The sequence below is a fragment of the Neopsephotus bourkii genome, unplaced genomic scaffold, assembly GCF_033783945.1.
Source record: "Neopsephotus bourkii isolate Nb327-2 ecotype Australia unplaced genomic scaffold, CSIRO-AGI_Nbou_v1 NB_1707, whole genome shotgun sequence".
NCBI classification, from domain to species: Eukaryota; Metazoa; Chordata; class Aves; order Psittaciformes; family Psittacidae; genus Neopsephotus; species Neopsephotus bourkii.
In genome coordinates, this window is record NW_026902181.1 from 1,167,827 (window position 1) to 1,187,749 (window position 19,923).

A 19,923-nucleotide genomic window follows, 5' to 3' on the forward strand; every position below is an offset into this window, starting at 1 on the left:
AGCGTTTGTCTGGACAGTGTTCATTCCTCCCTCCTATGCTAGCAGGTGGTTTATAACCGTTGCTTAGTGTTGCATGAAAAGACCTGAAGACCACCAAGGTAAGTATTTTTAAGCCTTATGTGCTTCAGCAGCTTAGATGGCTGAGAGCTGTACATGTGTTTTCTAATCACCTTGAAATAAAACCAAACTGCACTGAGCTGATCCATCAGCAGTGGATGTGAGGGATGATGTTTGTTTGGACAAAAATTCATGCCCTCCTGTGAATTTCTGCATGAGTTTGAGGAAGATTAGCTTTGTTCCCTTTTGTGATGAGGACATATAGAGGATATTGCAAGGGGGAACTTACTAAATTACGTTATGGTATTAAGTCCTTTTGCCATCATTGTTACAATAGTATCTCACACAGATCCCTGCTGGGGCTGACAAACTGTTGTGCGGATTGTTTGGGTAACCAGGCAAGTTGTCAAAGTCAGGCTAGGCCTGTATGTTAGGAATGTGTATTGAAGCCAGGTCCTGTAAATGCTCACCAAGTACAGTCTTGTTGCTAGGGCTTTGCATAGGAACAGTGAGACACTCTGACATCCTTATGTGCTACCTGGCTATTTGGAAGCCAGGATAGTCGAGGATATTGTTTCCATAGTTTGTGAACTTCAGTCTTGGGATTTTCATTTATAAATGCATACAGTTCTTTTTATGGCTTGCTTTGGAACATAGCCAAGAAGAACTGTATTGTTTACATGCATAGCTTTTTGTGTCTCACACAAAAATGCCTATTGTTTACACAGAAACTGTAAGGGGAATGTTTTGTTAACTTTTTGTTAGCAATATAAATTGACAAACACAAATGCAGACTAGAACTTGAAACCAAAATAGTCCTTCCTAGATCAGAAAAACAAAGCTGCCAGAAAACTGTTTTTCAAGAAAAGCTATGCACCTATTGGGTCTGTTTCTTTTAAAACTTGACTTTGAGCATTTGCGCACATACAGATATTCTACTTCATGTAACTTTCTCAGCAACTTATTTTCATGCCTAATGTACCCGTCTAAATAGTGTTTCTTTTTCTAAACAAGATTGGCTGAATTGTTCTGGGTTTGTTCTTTTTGATTGCAGTTGAAATTTGGTTTTAGTTGGGTGTGTCCCTGTTACATTTTCAGATTCCTGAGATGACTGTGATGAATTCCTCTCTCCATTGTCAACATGTGTCTTTTCCATTAAGACTGAGCTGCCTTCTCTTTCTCTTAGGAAACTTTCAGTGGCTTTTAATAGTATGACCAAAAACTTTCAGTATTTTCAATATTGCATGTTGATTATTCTGTGTGTAAAAATTCCAAAATGGAATGGAATTCCAAAATGAAAATAGAAAACTCACAGCCTGCAAGGAGAGACGTTACAAAGGCTGTGGGGCCCTGCTTTCATGGTGGGGTGGATTGACTTAGTGGACCCTGAATGCAAATTTCCAGTTGTGATAAAGCATATGAATGGCCCTTAATCTCATACTTGTGCTGGTTTTTAATTTAGTCCCGTGATGACCACTGTCTACCTTTAGTCAAGTGACTGATACCTGCTTAAATGTAAGGACCAAGTTGTTCTTGGGAGCACCTAAATGCAATTGGTATTTTAGAAAGAAGGGATTACAGTAGTTTCAAAGCTCCATGGCAGCCATATGTTTCATTTTTAATACCTCAGCAATTACGTCTATTATGTCTTCATGAGATTATACAGGAGCAGTAGAAGAAAGTCAGAATTTCAGTACTTGCACATCTACTGCATCCCAACCAATCCTTTCTTTAAGAATTATTATTGGAGTGCTTTAGCACTGCATTTCTTTGCTGTTTTTTCACCCTGTTTCTTAGCTTGAGTGTTTCTACCTGTCATTCATGGATTCTTACTTTTGTGACTAGAAGAATAAAATTATATTTGAATATCATAGTTGCCATTTATATTCATTATTTCTACATTGCCTGATCCTCTAAATGAGTATTCATATCTGCTTTCTATTTGATAATTCATTGTAAATGGCTACACATATCTTTTTTTTCCCTTTTTTTAGCTTTGTCCATTGACATATAGAAGAATATATGCCAATTCTGCCAAAACTCACAGTATTGTGTTTATTTTTTTATTTGATATGTTTTAGGAAGTGGAAAGTAAACTGTTTATGTTTTGTGTAATACTTAGTACAGTGAGATCCTGTTCTGCAGCTAGGCTGTGTAAGGACAGTAAAAATGCTGATGTGGAAAATGGTTTTTAATGTTTCTACAAATATTTTGGTTTTTTTATTTTGTTTTGTTTTTAGTTTATTTCATAAGGTTTTGCTTTTTAGAGGGACCTCAGTGTGGCTGTATTCTTGCACTTTGTCATGGTTTAAGCCCAGCCAGCAACACAGAACCACGCAGCCGCTTGCTCACTCCCCCCATTTCCTCTCCCCACTCCTGGAGGGATGGGGAGGAGAATTGAAAGAATGTAACTCCCACGGGTTGAAATAAGAACAGTCCAGTAACTAAGGTATAACACAAACCACTGCTGCTACCACCATTAGTAATAATGATAAGGGAAGTAACAAGGGAAGAGAATACAGCCGCTCACCACCTGCCAGCCGATACCCAGCCTGACCCCAGCAGTGTTGTAATCCTTCTGGATAACTGCCCACAGGTTATATAGCAGGCATAACATGATGTGATATGGAATACATCTTTGGCTAGTTTGGGTCAGGTGTCCTGTCTCTGCTTCCTCCTGGCTTCCCCTCCTCCCTGGAAAAGCATGAAACTCAGAAAGTCCTTGGTCAGAGTAAACATTACTGAGCAGCAACTAAAAACATCGGTGTTATCAGTGCTGTTCCCAGGCTGAAAGTCAAAAACACAGCACTGCACCAGCTACTAAGAAGGCGAGAAATGACTGCTACTGCTGAACCCAGCACAGTATCCACCCATTATTCCATACCATTTCCGTCATGCTTAGATCTCACATTTTTCAATATACCATCACTCTTGTCTCATATATGTATATATACATCTGCACACACAGAGAGATCATTCCTTAGTGAATGGACCAATCCCTATAAAGCTGCTGAGTTCATCCGGTCCATGATGTCGGGCTCCATCTCTTGTAAGAGTCTTTCAGATCAGGAGAGGCTGTGTGCAGTGTTGGATTGTTGCCTGCTGATGATACTGCAGAACTTGTCTGGTTTCATCAAAGTTCATTCTTTGTTGGGATGATGGTTGGAGGGAAGTCAGGGCCAGCCGCTGGTGACCTGAAGACATCTAGTTGGTGGGCTATAAAAGTGCTACATAACAGGCAATAGCGTACAATTGAATTCATTGGCTGTTTTCCCCCACAATCAAATCCCCTTGAGGTACACACTGGACTTCCCCATCTTCCCGCATTACCCACCAAGTATATTTGGGTCCCTGAGCAAAAGCAATCCCACAAGTGGGTTTGCTGTTACCTGAAGCAGGAGACTGTCTTCTCCAGCAAATTCTTTATGTTCACCACAGGAACTTTGTCCTCCTCTACAGTATGTAAAAGTTCAGACTGCGCTGGACCAGCCCTGTTGGCAGATCCTCTGGTGTTGACCAACCAGGTGACTTTTGGTAAATGTGTATCCCAATGTTTGAAAGTTCCCCCACCCATTGCTCTCAGTGTAGTTTTTAACAGCCCATTGTACCATTCGATTTTCTCAGAGGGTGGTGCATGGTAAGGGATGTGATATACCCACTCAATGCCATGCTCTTTGGCCTAAATGTCTGTAAGGCTGTTCTGGAAATGAGTTCCATTGTCTGACTCAGTTCTCTCTGGGGTGCTGTGTCACCACAAAATCTGTTTCTCAAGGCCCAGGATAGTGTTCCGGGCGGTGGTGTGGGGCACAGCGTATGTTTCCAGCCATCCAGTGGTTGCTTCCTTGGCGGGTTGGTGGGAGCATGGTATAATCAGTCTGCCAGGCCTCCCCATATTTGTACTTCAGCCATCATCCTTCATGCCAAAGAGGCTTTAAGTGTTTAGCTTGATTAATTGCAGCACGTTTCACACTCGTGAATAATCTGGGCAATAGTGTCCATTGTTAAATCCACCCCTCAATCACGAGCCCATTTCTATGTTGCATCTCTGCCCTATTGGCCTGAAGTGTAATGGGCCCACCGGGCCAAAAATAATTCACCCTTATGTTGCCAGTCTAAGCCCATCTGAGCCACTTCAATCTTAGCAGCTTTATCCACTTGTTAGTTGTTCTGGTGTTCCTCAGTAGCCCACTCTTGGGTACATGAGCATCTGTGTGGTGTACCTTCACCACCAGATTCTGCACCTGGGCAGCAATACCTTGCCACAGTGCAGCAGCCCAGATGGGTTTACCTCTTCTTTGCCACTTGCTCTGCTTCCATTGCTGCAACCACCTACACAGGGCATTTGCTACCATCCATGAGTCAGTAGAGAGATAAAATACTGGCCACTCTTCTCGTTCAGCAATGTCCAAGGCCAGCTGGATGGCTTTCACCTCAGCAAACTGACTCAATTCACCCTCTCCTTCAGCAGTTTCTGCAGCTTGTTGTCAGGGACTCAGTACAGCTGCCTTCCATCTCCGACACTTCCAAAGCACTCGAGAGGCCCAGTGAACTAGGTATTTGTCCATACAGTCCCACACACCCTGCCACTCATGACTGAACCCAGGACACACTCACATGGCTGTTTACTGAAATCACTGATTCTTCTGTTTGTATATCGTGGTCCTTACCAGGATTGATTGGAACTAAAGGTCTATGGCAAGGTATGGTTAGAACCAGACTAAATGGAAGAAAATTTCAATTTTAGGAAGGTCTTGTGGTGTGGAAATGAGTTTGTTTTATCATCTCCCAAGAACAGATTATATGCTTTATTTGTTGCCTGAAACTTCAGATTAAAGCATATGTTCACATTTCAAAATAGTCTTTTTCCAGTTTCAGTGTTTGCTTTGTAGTTGTATTGTAGCAGATTCTATGGGTGCTTTAGGATGATGTCTAACACTAACATGTCAGAATTCCGCTATAACTTGGTAAATGAAGATAGCACAAAATAATTCCCTGGGTAAGTTCTGAGTTCCAGATTCAGTAATGTTTCCTTCTTTTGCCTTCTGTTCTCTTACAGGAAAAATGGTATTTATCCAGCATTCCTGAGTAATAAGAATGGGTCCAGATGTACCTCTGCTGAATGATTACAAACAGGAGTTCTTCTTGAAGCGCTTTCCACAGACCGTGCTGGGAGGTCCCCGGTTTAAATTAGGCTATTGTGCCCCTCCTTACATATATGTGAATCAGATTATTCTTTTTTTGATACCATGGGTTTTGGGAGGAGTAGGAACACTTTTGTACCAATTGGGCATTATGAAGGACTACTATACTGCAGCACTCTCAGGAGGACTGATGTTTGTTACTGCACTTATTCTTCAGATGACAAATCTATATGCAAAGCAGAAAACAGTGACAGTAGAAAGAATGCAAATTCAGAATACCCTAACAGATGAAGATGAGTTTGAATTTTCCAGCTGTATAGGTTCAGAGACAGTAAAATTTATTATTCCTGGCAAGAAGTATATAATCAACACCGTATTTCATTCTCTTCTGGCAGGGGTATTGTGTGGGTTGGGAACTTGGTATTTGCTGCCAAACAGAATAACCTTGCTGTATAGCAACATTGGAGGAACTGTTATGATCTTTGTATTTGGATGGCTCACTATATGTATAGGAGAGTATTCATTAATCATAAATACAGCTACTGAAACAGCTACTTTCCAAGCACTGGACACTTATGAAATCACTGCTTTGATGAGACCTTTCTACATTTTTGTCTTTATTGCAGTGGACCTTGCACACAGGTAAACCTAATGCAGCATTTTGCTAATTAAAGTAATGGGTATTCCGTGTATTTTTGGTGAGAAAAATTATTCTTCTTAGGAAAATTTATTTTGGTATTTTCATCAACTGTAGGAACTAACTCCAGAGAAGAAGCAAGGAGAGTATATGGTAAAAATTGAGACATCACACTGTGCATGAAAAGTGGTTCTTAAATTTTTATAGCATTCCATGTAAATTAAGAAGAGTGTTTAGAGCAGTTTCTAAGTAGGGGACAACTAAAATAATCTACTATGTCAGTTTCAGTATTTTTGTACCAGAGCACTTGCATCAGCATCCTTTTAAAGCATGTGTTTTGAAAAAACATGTTGCTGACCTGGAATCATAGATCTAAACACCACAAACTTCAGGACTACTGGGTTTTTATCCAGATTTCATCCTGGAATATTTTCTGATTTAATCTCTGCAAAGTAATTGCAGAGGCCTTTAAACTACAGACAAAAAGGAGTGTGAATTTGGTTGCAATGAATGGATAAGCAAATGTGAATATTGCTATGTCTTGTTATATGGATTTTGAACTTGGATTTTTAAATGCTTTTGTAATACACAAGAACTATGTCACTCTTCAAATAGGAGACTTTCATATTTCCACTTCTCAGATGAGTGTCTTAGATGAAGTTTTTGTAGAATCTCTTAAAGCAAAATGCTTTTAGATTTACTCTATGCATTCCTTCTCCCTGTCAGGTGATATTTATATCACTTTGTCATATGCATACTTTATGGTTGAGGTACTTCAAATGCATGTAAAAAAAAAAAAAAGCATGTTTGATTTTACTTGTCTTGCATTTGGAGATGTCTTTGTTAATGGTTTTATCCTAGTTGCCTCAGACCATAGTCTGAGCAGTATACCTGTGGCCTTGGACCCCAAATTCTTTTAATTTCCTGGGGAGAAAATTCAGACATTATTTAAATTCATGACAAAATTCCTTTGAAGCTTGCTTTTTCATTTATTAAGAAGTAGACAGAAACCAAATATCTTACCTTTAACTTAATTAGCTAGCTGGTAAACTTTGTATGACCTAGAATTTATGCAGATTCCTAATACTGATCTTTGTATTTTTACAGGAATATTTTAATACTTTTATGCAGAAAATAATGTTTTCTATTCCTGAAGAGAGTTCATCCCTTGATGTACAGGCAATATGCCAGTTTTTTTCAGAGTTAAGGCTTACCTCTTGGGTCTTGGACTTGCATAAAGTTTCACTTTAGTAATTCTGAAATTTTGTAATTCTGAAAGCCTTTTTGCACAAATATTTCTTGAGTGTATTATCACAACAGCATCAAAATAATTATGATACTTATATCAGGTTATGCAGGAGTTAAGGGAAGGCTTCAGATCTTTTGAATGAAAAATTAGCCTGTGTTCTGGTGTTCTAATTGGCATATTATTGCCCCAAGCATAAATGTATGTCCTTATTTTTGCTTGTAAAAGATAATAATTGAGGTTTTGTAGATTGAATATGCAGTGTTTATACTTCTGGATTTGCTGTAGTACTTAAAAAGTCTTCCCACACGTTGGTTATATTTCTTTCACAGAAGTCAAATACATTTCTTCTTTTATCCAGGTTTGCTGTCAACGCACCCATTCTAGAACAGACAAACCAGATTTTACACATTGTATTTCTCTTTCTGCCATTCTTATGGGCAATGGGAATTCTGCCCCCACTTGATGCACTTTTTCTATGGGGAATGGAACAACTGTTGGCGTTTGGACTGGGAGGTTCACCTATGTCAAGTAATACAAAGTAAATGTTGTTTATATAATTGTAAAATATATCAATATTGTTTATAACCTTTTTCTTTTCAAGCAAATCTTTTTTATTTTCTCCTTCACAGGTTATTAGTAATGTTTCTCATTTCTGCTGGAACAGCAATAGCATCGTATTTCATTCCCAGCACTCTCGGTGTGATCCTCTTCATGACTGGATTTGGGTTCATACTGAGTCTTAACCTAAGTGAGATTGGTTTTGCCTTCAAATACACCATGGTCAGCCATTTAGCCTCCAGCAAATCTAAAAATATGCACAGAGGTCTTAGAATACAATTTGGGTGGAGGGAATTTATTTTTTATTTGACTGTGTTGACTTTTGCTCTCATAGAAGCTAGCCTGCTGCATCAGTTTGCAGGCTTTTCGTCATTTTCCAAAGGCAGTCCTCAGGCGATAGCAAGTTACATTTTGATCATATTACTTATAATTATGTGGATTCTTAGAGAGATTCAGAGAGTGTACTTGTTTGGAGTCTTCCGAAACCCCTATTATCCAAAGGATGTCAGGACTGTGACTGTGTTCATGGAGAAGCAAAGAAGGCTAATGAAAGTTGGTGTTGTCAGGAGGATTTTGCTAACACTAGGTAGGAATACGCACTGTCTGTTGTTTGTTAGATAATGCTTGTAGGAAGATTGAAACAACACTAGAATTGCTGTATGTGCAATGAATGACCTGAGAAAAAAACAAGTAGATGGAAATATTTATTGATGTCTTGCTCAATTGTGCGCTGAGGTCGAAATTACTGGATCAGAATATTTAAAAGTGGTCAGTGATGTTATTTATTCCTTTATTTAAGGGTAAGCCGAAAAGGTTGAGCTTTTAAAAAGTCCAGCTCGGAAACCAAGGCCTTGTAAAGAGTTTTAGTTATAAATAACATCAGCACTCACTTTTGAAAAAATGGCTCTTGTAGATCTTTTTAAAAGCCACTTGGAAACAGTTGAGAATCCTCAAGGTGACTGAAGACTTGGTTCTTACAACTTACTAGTAAAAAGAACAGTCTTCTTTCTGGTAGGTTAGGGACTTTGAGGGAATCAAGTTTTTATCTGAATTATTTAATTTCATAAAGAAGGACCAGTTTGGGGAAGTGTACTGATGAGTGCTGTTCCCATATTTGTTGTTTTTTACTTGTTCAAGTCTTCCCATTCTCTTGGAGAAACAACAACAAAGTAATAGCAAGTAACAACTAAGCACTAATATAAATGTTTGCTATCTCAGGCCATTAGCACAAATACACTGTTTAATAGCCTCAAAGTGTAATACAAAGAGGAGTTTGTAATAATGGAGGGAAGAGTCCTCTTTTTATGCTAAGATTTCCATTCTGAAATAAGACTGCTTACCTCTGTATTCTTTAATTATGGATTTGAAAGGAAATCAATGATTGTTTTATTTTAATTACAGTGTCTCCATTTGCTATGATAGCATTCCTGGCACTTGACCACTCCCTACAAAATCTTCATTCTGTGTCTGTTTGCATTGGATTCACAAGAATATTTAGGATGGTAATTTGAATTTTAAATATGCTAGCTTAAGAAATTCTCTTGTATGTGATTTAAGTATTAAGGTGACTTGGAAGGAATATTCCAGGTCATGAAAGCAGAGATAGATAAATACATTTTTAAATGTATGTCTAATGTATCTCTATTTAGGTCTGGCAGAATACAGAAAATGCCCTAATGGACATAGTGGTTGTGTCAGTAGCACAAATGTTGGTGTTTAATCCAGACCTCTGGTGGAACAGGAGCCTTGATACAGGAATCAGACTCTTGCTGGTAATTGTCATAATGTAAATTTGAGCTGATAGTTGTCACTTACAGCCTTTGTTTCCTTGTGCTCCCCTATAAGAGAATTAGAGTCCAGAACCTAGCAAATAGAAGCTAAAAAACTGTGCACCATAAACTCTTAACACCGGTCAGTGATAATCATGCTTCGTTTTTTTTAAATTAGTGTTGATAAGGCAGCTTTGACAGTGCTGAATACATTATGATACAGGATACAAATAAACGTTCTTGTTGTATCTGTCTTGCAGGTTGGCATCCTACGGGATCGACTGCTCCAGTTTGTCTCAAAGTTGCAGTTTGCAATTGCTATTCTTTTGACATCGTGGACAGAGAAAAAACAACGCCGTAAATCTACTGCCACCTTAATCACACTCAATGTCATTTTCTTCCCAATCCTGCTGACCTTCATTGCCATCTCCGCGCTCCTTTCTTCTCCCCTGCTGCCGCTCTTCACACTACCGGTGTTTTTGATCGGATTTCCCAGGCCTGTCCGAAGCTGGCCGGGACCTGTGGGCACTACAGCGTGTGTTTGCTCCGATACCGTGTACTACCAGCAGATGGTTCCAAGTCTGGCAGTTGCTCTGCAGTCTGCACTAGCAGCTGGTAGCCTAGGTAGGTACACTAGCAACACTGTGAAGGAATGGAGCTAAATGTTTTAGGAAACAATTTTACTGGAGACCAGGAGATTCATAGCATCTTTTTTAAACCATGTTTCACAGCATAGGTTAAAGCTGATGTTCAGAGATTGTTCAGTTGAGGAGAAAGTGAGTACTTTCATCATTCTCGTATCTCCATTTGTTACATTCTTTAAAAAAAAAACAACCTCTAGTTTATCATTAAGGAGAAATTAAATGGTGATGAAACAGTATCAGTCCTAATTATTTTATACAGAATAAAAACAATAGTATGCATTCATCCCACCTAATTGGAGGGAACAAGTCAAATTCTCTTGACCAAAGAACCAAGATTTTCAGCCTAAAAGAAGGCTCAGGGGAGATGTTATCACCATGTTCCACTTTTTAAAGGGTGGCTACAAAGAAGATGAAGACTCCCTTTTTACGAGGAGTCACATGGAAAAGGCAAGGTGTAATGGACATTCCCAGGTGTAAAGTTACTCCCAGAGAGATTTGATGTGACATTAGAGGGAAAATTTTCACTATGAGAACAATCAGCCATTGGAGTAATCTCCTCAGGGAAGTGGTGGATTCGCCAGCACTGGACATTTTAAGATTTGGCTGAGCAGGTGGCTGGACCATCTAGTCTGGATCGTGCTTTGCCCAGAAAGGTTGGACCAGATGATCTTTTGAGATCCATTCCAACCTGGTATTCTGGGATTCTGATTCTTAGACAAGGGGTAAATATCTACATAAGTCTCTTAGAAAATGGCCTATGACTAGAAAAATGGACTAATACTTGAAGGGAGTGGAAATAAACCTTAATGACATTTTTCTGACGACTACTGGTATAGCAAAAGGTATTAAAAAATAAAGCTAAGAAGTTCTTCTCTTAAAGAAGGGAGACACTTCAGTTTGTCTACTGCATATAGAAACCTAGGTATGGTTCTTATATATATATATATATGTTATATATCTGTTACATCTATACATTTTTTCAATATATACATATTTTTAATATCCCCATCATGACACCACAGCTGTCGTGAGTGTGGCAGCATGTATGCCCCAGAATAAATAATTTAAACCACTAGTCTTGAGGGGGTGAGAGGCTTCTCTTTAATGGGAAAATCTGTGAATTAATGTCTTCAAGCAAGAAAAAATGTGGTGTTCTCAGATGAGCTCAAAATGAAGAGGTACCACCTTGCGTCTGTCTAAAACCACCCTATTTTCTGTGTAAAGGGTTTTAGTAGTTCTAACAGCTAGCAAGAAAATAATTAAAATCTTTGCAAAATCTTAGCAAGAAAATGCACTTCATTAGCTCAGTGGGACAGAAAAGGTTACTTAAATTTTAACTACAGCTTAATGGTTGGTTTCACTGATTTCATCTTACAACATTCTAAATCTAAAATTCTCTGTGCAATTGAGTGGTCACTTGGATAAGAGAGACAGCAGAAATAGGTCATAAACTGGCAGCAAATGGAGTGCTTAAAAACAGCACCATTGTTCTGCAGAAGCTGACAGTAGGGATAACTTAAGAAATACACCAGTTGCTAGGAAGATTGGCTGAGAAAGTTGGGGCTGTTCAGCCTGGAGAAGAGAAGGCTGCGTGGAGACCTCATAGCAGCCTTCCAGTATCTGAAGGGGGCATATAGCGATGCTGGGGATGGACTCTTCATTAGGGACTGTAGTGATAGGACGAGGGGTAATGGGTTGAAACTTAAACAGGGGAAGTTTAGGTTGGATATAAGGAAGAAGTGCTTTACTGTAAGGGTGGTGAGGCACTGGAATAGGTTGTCCAGGGAGGTTGTGAATGCTTTATCCCTGGCAGTGTTCAAGGCCAGGTTGGATGAAGCCTTGGATAATATGGTTTAGAGCGAGGTGTCCCTGCCCATGGCAGGGGGGTTGGAGCTTGATGATCTTATGGTCCTTTCGAACCCTAACTATTCTGTGATTCTAAGTTCATTTGTCATTGCACTTCTACTGAAATAGGTAGATAGAAGATCTGAAATAGAAGATCTGATTTTTACAGTGGGAGTCAGGTTGTGGGGGTTTTGAGTACTAATTACTTTGTGTGATCTGAAATTGTTCAGGACTTGATGTCAAACTCCAGTTTATTTTGTGTGGCTGTACTTTTGGTGATGTCAAACAATACAGTGGCATCAGATTTATTCCCCCCCACAGAGGTATTTCAGAAAGACTACAGATGATTTCTACTGTATCTACTGTTAGTGTTCAGTGTGTATGCTGCTAATTCACACATCTTTAAAGATTATCAGGTGCTCTTGCTTTGCCTCTATTTATGTATCCATAAAATGGGTGTTACATTGTGTCGCTGTTAAGCTGACACTTCAAAAGAATGATTTACACTCTGGATTTCACATCCTAAGGGATATTTTCTGATCATTCTGGAATACGGACAAGCCAGTTTAGGAACTGGTAGTGTAGGTAACAGTCCCTTTGAGTTGCAGTTTTATTTCTTCCATAACAAATAATCTTCATGCTCCACAGCAGATAGGACTGTTAAGATACTCATGTGCCATGATGATTCTTTAATGTGTTTGGTGGTCATAAGAATTTTAGGTCTCTAGGTGACATCAGTGGGAACTGTGCGGTTGGAAATGCAACCAAAGATGATCTTTAATCATTAAAGTCATCTCAGCAAAGGGAACTGAGGGTGGGGTGACTTAACCCCAGTGCAGTGTGAATCCTCTAGTCCTCCAGTTCGGAGGGGTTCCCAGTTTTCCATGACTTCTTCAAACATAGCACTGTAATTGCAAGATTGAGCTTTGCAGCTACTCTTTAAGATTCCAGGGTACTAGTTAGCTGGTTTGAACTTATTTTGGTGTTGATGCAGAAATATTTTGTGTTTGCAATTGAATTCTTCAGTTGGCCTGTAGAGAAGTTTTCATTAGTATAATACCAAAATAATACCATAGGTTTTGAGTTGTTTTGTTTGTTTTCTTTCCGTGTCTAGGTCTCTCTCTACCTGGATCACATTACTTGTGCCGCTTTCAAGATAGACTGATGTGGATATTGGTGCTAGAAAAAGGCTTCACTTACTGTGGTGTTAACATTAAGGTAACTGCATGCTGAGGACTGACATTAACGTTTCTGAATCATACAGATGTTTTGCTATATAATATGTCAGCAGTGTAACTAATTAACCTGATGTTAAAGTTGATTGTTTAAGAAGTGGGTTATTGCTATACTAACTAGTCTTGCAACTGACATGCGCTTAGCAGATGTGAATTTTGTTATTATCTATCTAGTTTGTGACACATTATCTTTAATAAGCTGGCTAATAAGATCTGTTTGAGGCAAAGATTTCTTTATTTTTAGATATTGAGCTGTGTCTGTTATTGTAATGAATGCTTTGCTATTACTGTTATCTCTAGTTAGATTTGTAGGTTCAATTGTGGAAATACTGACAATGGAATTTATCTTCTTCAGAAAAAAAATCACTGCAAGAAACCAGCTTGCTAGCATTCAAGGATATGAACTGGTGAAGGCTAAAACCAAATTGTTTTTCTTTATGCTTTAGGGGTTAGAATTGCAGGAAACATCCTGTCATGCAGCTGAAGCTCACAGAGTCGATGAAATTTTTGAAATGGCCTTTGAACATCAGGAGCACACAAAGATTCTTTCTCCTAATCATCATTTTGGACACATTTTGACTCCTTGTACTGTTCTACCCGTTCGGCTGTATTCTGATGCCAGAAATGTGTTGTCTGGAATAATTGACTCTCATGAGAATTTAAAGCATCTGAAAGATGATTTCATTAAGGTGCTTGTATGGATGCTTGTCCAGTATTGTTATAAAAAATCAAAATCATGGGAAAGCCCAGGCAGTGCCAACAAGAGCAAAAAAGGATCATTTTCAGAAAACCAGTGTAAAGGTGCAGTAGAAAGATCCAGGCCTCTGAGGGAAGAAGATAGCTTTAGTGTTGACACAATTGAGGACTGGACTGATGATAGTGACATTTTTGATCTTGAACCCAGCGGCAGAATGAAGGACAGAAAAGAACCTGGGCCGTTGGAAGATGTACCAAAAGTACATCTGTCTATTCCAGGATCTGTAGAAACACAGGGCCAAGGTGTCCCACAAGAAATGTCACCAGAAGATAAACTATACAGGACTGTTGTGCTCGGGCTTCCTGCTGTAGACAAAGGGAAACAGCAAGAAGTTTTACCTCGGGTTGAATTTAGTTGCTCTTACTCAGAGCTACTGAGCATCCCTGAAGAATGGAGAACAGCTCCGGTTCCACCTTCCAAAGTAAATGAAATGAGGCAGAGGTTTCCAGAAGAATGGTACCACTTCATTTTGAGTCAGCTGGACTTCTTTCATCTGAAAGAAAAGCCTTACAATTTACCTGAAGCCCTTATGAAAGATAAAGCTTTGAAAGACTTATACATTCATGGAGTATTGTCGTGTTGTTTTGGTCTGTTTGGACTGGATAACACCGTGCCTGCCCCAAGCCATGTGTTCAGAGCATATACTGGTGGTATTCCATGGTCTGTTGGTTTGGACTGGCTAACTGGCAAACCAGAGCTCTTTCAACTTGCGTTAAAAGCATTCAGGTAAAAGAAAACATTCCCTCAGATTATAAAAATTATTATAGAGAGTCCTGTGCTGTGAAAGTAAATAACACTTCAGTAAGAGTAGTTCATATTAAAACCCTATTATTTAAACACATTTGTAGCTTCTTCCTACATAAATACTGCCTGTAGCCCCAGCTAGTGGAGAAAGGGATATGGAGATTCTTTCCCTTCCTCCCTTCACTGCAGAAGCTGCCTCCAGCACTGTAAATCCGCTGTGTTAAGTGGGGAAAAATCAACCCATTTTCATTCTCCCCATAATCTAAGAAAATTGTGATGGAGTCAGACGTTTAGCACTTTCCATTATCAGGCAGCAGGAACAGCATTTGAGGTGAATGAAAGATGTTTAAGCTTAATGTGTTCTACATCTGGGTCAGCTAAAAGCATACCTGTACCAAGTTCCCGTGACTCAGCTGACAAGCAGTAACTGACAAAGTTGCTAGTGCTTGGTAACATTCGATGGTCCCTCTCCAACCACTGTAGCCTGAAGAGGCTTTCTTCCTCCTGTCTTTTGCTGTGCTACTTACTATATGACTTCCGGTACCTTCCAGATACACTTTTAAGCTGATGGTTGACAAAGCAAGCCTGGGTCCGATTGAGAACTTCAAAGAGCTGGTTAACTATCTGGAAGAATATGAGAACGATTGGTACATTGGACTGGTATCAGATCTGGAGTGGCAGCAAGCAGTTCTTCAGGAAAAGCCATACCTTTTTTCACTGGGGCATGACCCAAACATGGTAAGCAGAAAAATTACTAGTAAGCAAGGTCAGAGTTTGGGTATTTTTTCCACTGCTTTTCTGTTTTTTTTCTTGTGTGTTCCAAAACATGAAGGCTGGGCAAAAAAGTTCAAGTTCATACTGGAGAGGAGTTCATATCACTGCTGTTGAAAGTTCACACCACTTTGTTCTTCAGATGCAGCTATATTTCCTGATTATCTTTCTAGGCGGAAGAACTGAAGCGAGGAGACTGGTTTACACACTTTACCATATTTGAAGGGATGATATTCATAGTATGTAGCCCTAAAGCTTCATTTTGTGCTTTGGAACCAAAATGCTTGGAGAATGTACTGAGTGCTGAATGTTTTGATCTGTTTGTTCTTACAGGGAATTTACACTGGGCGAGTCCTCACGCTTCAGGAGCTGTTAGTACAAGTGGGAAAACTTAATGATGAAGCTGTCCGAGGTCAGTGGGCAAATCTGTCCTGGGAGCTGCTGTATGCTACAAACGATGATGAAGAACGTTACAGCATCCAAGCACACCCTGTCCTCCTTCGAAACCTGACTGTGCAAGCTGCAGACCCACCTCTTGGCTACCCTGTGTATTCCTCTGAACTTCTGCATCTACCTTTGTTCTAGAATGTCAGTAGCACTTTCTTTTTTAATGGCTGTTTTGTATTTGCCATGTGCATGTTGGGAATCCAGTGTTTGTGTAACATCTATACACTGCTCTCGCAGTGGCACTGGGTGGCAGTGCCAAGCCAGTGTACATGATTTGCACAGAAGTGGTGCTAGCCAGGACCTTCGGCAGGCAGGGAATTATGAATAGTTTTCTGGCTGCTGGAACATGTGAGACACCATTGCCTGTGTGGCTGATGAGCCAGGAGATGCTGAAATTTTCTTCTCCAGTTTAGAGAAGAGCAGCATGATTCTGATCATTAACTATTTTTGGTGCATTCTGGTGTATTTTTATTTCTTCTTCTCAAGACAGGTGACTTGCACTGACAGTCAGGTTATAGCTCATTGTAGTACCATCAACCGCAGAGTTGGTAACCAAGGTGTACATACAACTATTTATATGATTGGTTTTTTATTCTTGCCATTTTGTACTGAGTTAGTTTTAGCATTTGTTATATATGACTTCAGCTGATCTTCCTTGGCTGCAGTAAGTTATCTCTGTGCTTTAACAAAGTGAGTTGTGAAGGACGATTTGTACCAAAGTACTTGTTTTGGGGGCAAAGAGAATTTATATATTAATGTGTCAGAATGCACACTGTGTTAACCTGTGTGACCTACTGATGAAGTAAACATGTAATTAGGGAAGGGAAGGAATTTAAGGCCAAATGCATTATCTCTTCTTCCAATATCCGTGTATTTTATGTGTATGTGTGTGGTGGGTGGGTGGGTGTATATGTTGTTTCTAGCCTGTGTCCACAGCACTAACCTGTCTTCCACAAACACTGAGAGAATTTGATAATGGAGGCAGGATGGAAATATGGAAATGCAGCTGTCCGTGCCAGAAGTAATTTAGTTTTTTTAACCTTACCACAGGTTAAAACATCATTTGGCAGTTGGTTTGTAACATTACAGGGCTCCTTGAAAACAGGTCTGGGTCATCTCTACAGTGGCTCATTTATCCTGTTTGTTACTATGAGTCATTAGCACATAAGTGTTTTCTCCACAGATTGGTAGTTACAGCATAATTACTGCTGCATGTGCTGCCTGGGATGTGGATTGTTCTCTGTCTTTAACCTGTAGAATCAATATAAATCAGATCTGCTCTGTAACTGAACTAGTACTGGTTTAGAACACGCAGCGTTGTATTATCTGGAGCATGTTTATGACTTCTACTCCTCACCTTTAAGATGTTTTTGTATCAGGTAACATTTGTCACAGGGCTGTGTACTCAGCTGTTTGCTGCTCTTTAGATCAGTAACCATAAATGATTTTTTTAAAACATGCAGATGGTGCAGTGGACTTCAGAGGTGGTAAAGAAACCCATGTCAAACTCCATGGTATAGCACTCCGAGGTACAGGATTAAATCCACACCAAACATTAGTGTAAGCAGCTTTTAGAATGTGATTGTCTGGAATACAGGAGTGGAAATAACAAAGCACAGGTAACCTAAAATCACCTTGCTTGGCCGTGAGCTCTATCTAGAAATAGAAACTCATGGAAACTGATCTGGAAGGGCTTTTAGAAAGCTCTCATTTCAGCTACCCCTCAAAAGGAGATACTCCTGGGAAATGTATAATCGGATTTAGAACTTCCAATACCAGGAGTATCATAAACTTGTCAAGTAGTTCACTCCACTTCTTTGCTGCTGTTCTTGCAGCAGTTGGGTTTTTCCTAAATCTAATTTAACCTCCCTGCCTCTTTGTAAGCCTCTTACTACTTGTCTTCTGTATGATCACTGAAAATTTTACTACCTTTTTTTCTTTGCAGCAGCAGCCTTTCATTTGAAGGTAGCTGTATTCCAACCCTCATTCTTTCTCTTCTGTAAACTGAATAAACTAATTGAGAAAAAAATGGAGTGTGCTGTGATCCTTTCCTCTTGTTTTCCTCTGGTTCTCTCCATCTGGTACCCAAACTACTTGAAGAGTGTTGCTGGTAACCGGCCCTGGTGTTCCAGCAGAGATCCTGGTTGGTACCAGATGGAGGAACAGACTTGGCAATGTGCAGAATTCCTGTCTGTGCACAGGAATGTGGCATCAGGTTCCAGTGCAGTGTAACATCCTGGCCCCTGCTGTCGCAGGCAGCATGTCCGGTTTGCATGTTCCAGTGTGTTTTGCAATAGTATGATCCTGACTGACATAATTTTCTGGAACCCTCTTCAGATTCTTTATTTTGGCAGAAGCGCAAGTTACAGCCTCTTATTCTGTATCACAGATGTGCAGCCAGGTGCCCCTGTTAAACATGCTGTTTTGTTTGTGTGCTCTTGAACTGTTTCTGCCTTGTTCTGGAACATTTATTTATCAGGAATTTAGAGCGTCTTCAAACCTGGCCTTGTCTCTCATATGTGCTGCACTTTGGATTACCAGTGCAGTACTAGTGCTGGACTCGGTGTCTAGGACCAAGCTGACAACAGCCCACTCCACCCTTCTCCCATGTAACCACTGAGAACTGCTGTTTTCTAATGAGGTATGTGCATCAGCTTTACTTAACTCTCAGGTTGCAGTGTTCATCACACAAAGGTAAGGAGGAGATAACTTCATCATGGCTTTGGAGAACCAGTTTTAAAGAGCTTTAAATCCTGACTGGAGGGTTTTCACCCCTTTTTTTTATGCCATTACCAAAAACATGAAGTACTGGAGACTGCCTTTGTCCCAGTTCTGTACCATAAAGCAACAGGAATCAGTTTAATGGCATGAAGTGTCAGGGAGGTGGCATTTGCAAATTGCAAATATTTCTGTTCTTTTTGGGAAGTTTCTGCTTTTGGCATTTTCCTTGAACATCAGCTTCCTCTCTAACAGGTAATTTTGTCATCCCCTGCTTCCTGTCCTCTCTGTTCTCAGGCTGGTGGTGGCCACGACATGGTCCATGACAGCAGGTCTGCATTTAATGTGTCCAGCAGCACCTAGCTTCAGCTCAGGCACGAGAAGGCTGGGCACAAAGGCTCATGCTGTTTGGGAAAGGAAAAGCAGAATAACCTGGATGTAAACTGCAAACAAGCCATCTGTAGGGTGCAGTGCTGCCACATCTTCTGTGGATTAGGGTGTGGAGACAAAAGCATGTGTGTTGTATTTAAAGTCACTGCGTTTTGTCATGCAGACTTACTGCTGCCTCTTCAGCATGTTCCACAGACAACAGCATGTGAATTGAACCCTCCTCTCCCAGAAGGAGGTGGGACCAGATCCTTGTCACTTCATTAGTCTTTAGTTTTGTCCCTAGACAGTTGTTTCCGTCTTTGTCGAGTGTCACACTGAAAACACCACTTTTGGCTTACTCTTTACTGTAGTTGGAAAGTGTCAACAACTTCTAAACAGGCTGTTGTTTTATTATCAGTGATAGAAGTAAGAATTTTTCCTACCTGGACAGTGTGTGGCCTGAGGTATGTCCAAACATACCTCAGAGGACGCTGTCAGCAGCAAGATCACCAAGCTTGTAGCTACAGGTGAGTTACCATTACAAGAGGTATTCCCTGCTGACAGCTGAACTGGGTGGCAGTGGGATGGTAAATCTTTTAAAAGCGGAGTCCTCAGTTCCTCCTGGCTGTTGCTGTCCAACACGCATGTCCAGCATACATGTGGACACTGCAGTGGTGCTGATACCCAGAGGTTAAATACATCTGAATGTTGTGGCAGAAGTTACGGGATTTAGCCCTAAATAAGCATTTTGCTCTCAGCAAAGAGAAAACACAATCTGCCTTTCCCAAAGGAACACTTGAGACACACATTGCACATCTTCACCTGTTGTTCTACCTGTGAGCTGTTTTTAATTTCCTCTGTGTCCACTAGAAACGGAAGTGACAGAAATGGGATCCTGTGGGCACAGAATTTTTAGCCTGCACAGTAAATGTTTGACAGTGTCATAGCAGCAGAAAAACTGCCTCTTCTGCCTCTGTTCCCA

The 19,923-nt window shown here is 40.1% G+C and overlaps 1 protein-coding gene across 5 annotated transcripts in view; it reads left to right on the forward strand.

The window, feature by feature from the left end:
• PCNX4 (pecanex 4) overlaps positions 1-18,344 on the forward strand; it is a 19,661-nt gene extending 1,317 nt beyond the window's left edge. For 2 of the 5 annotated variants that reach the window (XM_061376173.1, XM_061376172.1), the window contains exons 2-11: positions 5,114-5,840; positions 7,443-7,622; positions 7,714-8,228; positions 9,044-9,144; positions 9,292-9,414; positions 9,672-10,035; positions 13,015-13,118; positions 13,582-14,618; positions 15,188-15,374; positions 15,741-18,344. In XM_061376173.1, the coding sequence (XP_061232157.1) occupies positions 5,152-5,840; positions 7,443-7,622; positions 7,714-8,228; positions 9,044-9,144; positions 9,292-9,414; positions 9,672-10,035; positions 13,015-13,118; positions 13,582-14,618; positions 15,188-15,374; positions 15,741-15,992 (3,552 nt within the window). In that variant the 5' untranslated portion in view covers positions 5,114-5,151 and the 3' untranslated portion in view covers positions 15,993-18,344. The remainder of the gene's footprint in view (positions 1-5,113; positions 5,841-7,442; positions 7,623-7,713; positions 8,229-9,043; positions 9,145-9,291; positions 9,415-9,671; positions 10,036-13,014; positions 13,119-13,581; positions 14,619-15,187; positions 15,375-15,740) is intronic. The other 3 variants (XM_061376175.1, XM_061376174.1, XM_061376176.1) reach the window with 3 other exon arrangements.
• The last annotated feature ends 1,579 nt before the right edge of the window (positions 18,345-19,923 follow it).